This window comes from Limulus polyphemus, unplaced genomic scaffold (assembly GCF_000517525.1).
Source record: "Limulus polyphemus unplaced genomic scaffold, Limulus_polyphemus-2.1.2 Scaffold3692, whole genome shotgun sequence".
NCBI lineage: Eukaryota > Metazoa > Arthropoda > Merostomata > Xiphosura > Limulidae > Limulus > Limulus polyphemus.
Window position 1 is genome coordinate 99,982 of NW_013669302.1, and position 5,637 is coordinate 105,618.

At 34.2% G+C, this 5,637-nt stretch overlaps 1 protein-coding gene across 4 annotated transcripts in view; it reads right to left on the reverse strand.

The window, feature by feature from the left end:
• The window catches only part of LOC106469864 (DNA polymerase subunit gamma-2, mitochondrial-like), an 87,369-nt gene extending 81,957 nt beyond the window's left edge, over positions 1-5,412 (reverse strand). For 2 of the 4 annotated variants that reach the window (XM_022398436.1, XM_022398433.1), the window contains exon 1: positions 4,270-4,518. In XM_022398436.1, coding sequence (XP_022254144.1) covers positions 4,270-4,418 — 149 coding nt within the window. In that variant the 5' untranslated portion in view covers positions 4,419-4,518. Of the gene's footprint in view, positions 1-4,269; positions 4,519-4,818 lie in introns of those variants that run through there. The other 2 variants (XM_022398435.1, XM_022398434.1) reach the window with 2 other exon arrangements.
• Between the last annotated feature and the right edge of the window lie 225 nt (positions 5,413-5,637).

A 5,637-nucleotide genomic window follows, 5' to 3' on the forward strand; every position in this document is an offset into this window, starting at 1 on the left:
TCCATGTCCCCTTTTTGTAAATAAACAATGTTGTATATCATAAGTGTCGTAATCTTGTTTATAATCAAACTTCATTTTCCTTCGAACACATCAATTGCTAATGATCTAAATCCTTTTGTAAAGCAGCAGCTGCATCCTTACAGCCGCAAACCCCCAAGACCTTAATATCATCAGCACATTTAAGTTATTTATTGAGCATTCCTTCACCTATGTCATTGATTTAAATCAAAAAGATCAAAGGTCCCCACTTATGACATTATTCCAGTTTGACTGAACTACATTTATAGCAACCCTTTGCTTTCTTTCATTCAGACATTTTCTATACAATTTGCTAATCTATTCCCTACACCTAATGAGATAATTCTTTTTCAAGCCTTTTATTTGGCACATTGTAAAATGGTTTCTAAAAATCTAGATCTACTAAATCTACACCCTTACCCTCATCTACATAAGCAGTAACCTTTTCAAAGAATGTCCAAAGATTTGTAAGGCAAGATTTTCCCTTAGTGAAACCATGTTGACTATCCAATAAAATTCTAAACTTTGTTAAATGACTTTGCAAAGCATCTTTTATTACACTTTCCAAAACTTTTCCCACAACTGATATAATAATAATAGGCCTATAAACTGGGACAATTTTTATCACTTCCTTTGAAAAGAGGAGTAACATTAGCCAACTTCCAATCCTCTGGCACCTGTCCACTACTCAAGGACTTACAAAAAATAGTAGCAAGTGACTCGGGTATCCAATCCTTAACCTCCTTGTGGAAAGACTGTCAGGCTAAAGAGCTTTATTGTTCTTTAAACTTCCCAATGTTTTCTTAACAATCTCAAAATCAATGTGATCATCTTGTTTCCATCTACCAACTGTTCAAGACGAGGAATATTTCTTCATTAGTAGAAACTGAAGAAAAAACAGAACTTATTAACCCAGCCATCTCATAATCATCAGATACAAGCCTTCCTTTAACATACCTCAAGAGCCCTAGCCTCATCCTAACATTTTGTTTGCCCTCAACAAATACTTTTAGATCTAGAAGACAGCTCAGAAATGTAGGAGCCAGGTGTGCCTAACCTAACATCACTACCATTTGTACCGGGAAATGAGGGCTACATATATTTATTTACTTTCACAGCAACAAGTGCATGCTAATGATCACATTATATCAACAACCACTTGCTAGTATTGCCTGAACTAACTGCCTTTGGTCTCATACGAGTCTAAACATGCACACTGATTGGTTAAGTCGAGAGAAAGAAAAAAAAAGGCATGAAATTAGTAACATGTTGTGCAACCACAACAAATAATTCCTGTGAAAAACATGAAGAGGTGCTGAATCCCCCACTAAAATCATAAAAACAAAGTTTGATTTAGAACTTGAATAATGCAAAAATAGTTCCAGACTTCCAAAAGTCCAGAACTGTTCTAGATTCAAGTTCATTTTAGCACAGCCCTATGTACAAATAAAATGAAAAAAAATACTAGGTGCCACAGTGAAATTTGTAGTCACCATGGTGACCTGGCATCAGGGATTTGTCAAGGCTTGCCTTAATGTATCTAAATAAATCTTACTGTTAATTTTTACATTTTCAGCCAACCTTTTTTCATACATCCTTTTTGAAGTCCTAATTTCCTGTTTGACCAACTTTCTTGATCTTCTATAATCTTCTAAATCTCCTGTCATACCAGTCAATTTAAATTTCTTAAGTTTGTGATGCTTTTCTTTTAATTTTATCCCTTATACCCTTTGTGAACCAACCTGGATTTTTATTATCAGGCACTCTTTTCTTTCTATAAGATATATGTTTATCATGAATATTTAAAAATTTTCCACATTAGATCAGTCTCCAAATAACTCAGCTGCCCAATTCACAACAGATAATTCTTGTTGCATCCCTTCAATTTATTTTTTTTTTAAATTTGTAACCAAAATATCATTATTCCTCATCTCCATATGCAGCAAAACATTGAAAAATAATTACTTGCACCCAGATGTTCTCCAATTTGCACCCTCTCAACCATTTCTATATTAGAAGCTAAGGATAATCTAAAATAGCATTGTTTATAGTAGATTCCTTAACCAATTAAGTGAAAAGAAACATCTTGAAAAGTTTCAAAAAACCTTTTTTCCCTCATGATTTGACTCTAACATTTCCTACTTTATATGCCTGAAATTAAAATCATCCATAATTATAACCTCATTAACAGCTGAAATCTTAATCTCATTGTAAAGTTTCTCAGTAATTTCATCAGTATCGTTTGGTGGTCTATAACAAATTCCTACTAAAAAAAGCCTTTTATCCACTAATAGAGACTCACATGGATTCAATATCCTTGCTATTATCTTTGATATCCTCAGCTTCAACAGGACGTAACTCAGACTTTACATATATAGCAACCACCCCTCTTTTTAGTATTCTATCCTTATTAAATAACCTATTAGTATAATCTTGTATTTCAAAGAAATTTCTGTCCTCAAAATAATCTACATTTAACTATGTTTCAGTTATTCACATTATATCAAAATCTGCCATTTCTACCAGTATTCAAGTGTCATCTATTTTATTTCTTATACTTCTAGTATTACAACAGTAACAATTAAGTCTACCCTTAAAACTATTCTATATTCATTTGCTATGCAAAACTTTTCTCTACATCTTATTTTTGGCATTTAGTTTATTATGGCCATCACCACTGTCTAGTCCTAGTTTAAACAGCTGAGTTAATTGCCCTTGCAAACAAACTAACCCCTGCCATATATATAAATGTAAACAATACATTCCAAAAACCTCCTTTCTTCCATTAAACTGATCCCACAAGTCCAACCAGCCAATCTGCTCATCCTTACATATTAACCTAAGTCTATCATTCAACCCTAGTGACCTACTTGTAACTTCATCTTCACAGTTAATTCTTGGCAGTATCCCTGACACAATTACTTTATGGCACTTTTATTTTAATGCTTTTATCAACCCTATGTAATTATCAATTAGCTCTTCTGACCTACCTTTCCCTACATCATTAAGCTCTACTTGCACAACATAAACTGCATCACATCTAGCCCTCTTTATTATATTTCTTGCTCTGAATTATATCCTCCACCCATGCCCCTGGGTAGCATACTCTAATTCTTTTCTCCCTATTTACCAAAAGGCTGTCCTATCCACACGCTTTGTCAAAGAATCACCTAGAACCTTAAGTTTATCATTTACATCCTTCTCTATCCCTTTTGTTTTCCTTCCCTCCAAATAGTCCAATAGTTTCTCAGATGTACAAGCCAAGAGCTGAAATCTGTTGTCCAATAGAACTTACTCCTTACAATTAAATCCACCACTTTTAGCCTTAATAGTACTGTTTCTAACTTCTGAAAGTCATTGTTAGCTGATATATCCCTTGCATGTAAAAACTTAAGATCCTCTTGAAATCCTGCTGTCCTTTCCCACAATTTACAGTTTACACTTATTTTTATCTAGTGCCTCTAATTAGGATAACCTCAAACTTCCCATTCAACCTGCAATCAAGTTGCACATCTTCACTGCTAGTTTCCTTAAAAGTACATACCAGTCCTGAGTTTCCAAGTAAAACCCACTAAATGCACCTATCACAGTTAACAAACTGTGAATGCTTAAATCCTACACATGTATTAACCATTGTATTTGTAGCCAAGTACTCATTATGACCTCACTCTGAACTCCTCCATTTCTGTTGTGTTTATCACGTCTGACCACCCTATTAAAATTGTCTTATTTGCAGATTACTTCTATCCTGCCATATCTTAAATCTATGTTCCCTAGTCTTACCAATAACATTAAAAAAATGCATCAGTCCTATCTATTCATTTCTATTCCACTCCTCTCCAGCCCTTCTTTTAGTTTTAATATTAACAAGATTGAGATAACTTAATCCATACAACCACAGAGATTATTTTATTTGAGTAAATTACTGGTCTTTTATGTGGTACTTTTTCAAAAGCCCACCAAAAAATCCTGTTATATCAAATCTAAACCTTTATTCTCATTAAATGATCAACATAAGTGATACCTCTAAAGTTTAAAATTAGATTTAAATAAGATCAAATGCAGATAATTCTAGAGACAAGATTTTCAAATATTTTTCAGTAAATTAGATTGTTTTAAAGCAAAGCCAATACTATGTTATTTCTTTTCATTTTAATATTTATTTCATTAAATCTTATACAAGTATCATCTGCTATAGAAATTCTTCTAAATTTGCATAACACACATTATCATGATTATGTCTGTGCTTACCAAATATCAAAAATATTTTTCTTCATTTCCATACCCAAAGGACCGTAAGGTACACGTGACAGTACTGTTTTTTCTCCCCGAAATGGTGCAATATATCCATACTTTTGACAGATTTTAAGTAATCCTGAAAGTTTTTCTTTTGCGCACATTATTGAAATAACAAAAATTATCAAAGTTGAAGGCTAGAAGTATTAAAGTTAAATAATATCAATAATCAAAATAGGCGTCTATCACATCACTGGTGCACAAGCTTTGGTAGTAATGCGAATGACGTAAACGAGACAATCGACCAAAACGGTTAAATGTGACGTTTGGTCATGTGATTTCCTGCTTCCGTCATTTGTAGTACTAGTGATGACATAGATATGTACAAATCGATTAAACCCTAAACAATCTTTCTATAGAATTACAGCTGGTGAAAAAGTGAGAGGAAGCATTGCCTGAAAACAGTCAGGTATAAATTGTTTATTTTAGATAACCAACTAAAACTAAAAAGCAGCTGAGAACGAATTTCAATTATTTGTAACATTAACATTAGTAATCACTTACCACTTACTCTAGTCTTAGTAACAGCCAATGACAGTGACAATATCTCTCCACTCTCACTACAAAACGACACTACAGCCAACATAAGTGATACTGCTGGATTTAGGGTTGGAAGAATTCGGTTGGTTCGAGTTCGAATCCAGTGGCTAGTCGTCAAGTTGGTCAATCGAATATGAGAGTGAAACTCGGTTGTTGGTAATCCTACATTGGAGGAAAATATGCCACGAAACAGCGAACGTGTTAGTAGTCAAACTGAGAGAGGGGTGAAGGATGTGGACGACCCTCGCCGATGTGTGAATGGGTCGGTTACTTCTTGCACTGTTGGTGTGTCGCAAGACATGGATTTCGATAGGGATTGTGCTAGTAAACGAGTATGATCTGATTCCGGTTCAAGTGTGGAATCTATCGGACACAAAAAGTCAACTACGGACAGGAAATAAAGAGTTTTCATTATTTCGCCGGACATCAATATAGCCAAAGTAAATCTCATGCTCTTGAGTAGAGCCCTTAACGATATCATTGGGCCTACTGAAAAAATTCAGTTGCAAACAGATCGTATTAAGAAAGTTTGTACTTATTCACAGTCGAGATTACTGTCGCGAACAAAAAACATTTGTGGATATAAAATACGTTCTAAAATTCAAAATGTGCCCCCACCTTCTATTAGAGGCATCATTCATGGTGTCCACCTCGACATTACTGAGGAGGACTGTACATCCGTAGAGGGTGTTACGAAAGCAATAAGAATGATGCGATACAACAAAGAACTAAAACTTAAAGAACCTATAAGTTCAGTTATTCTTTATTTCTCATCTACGACCC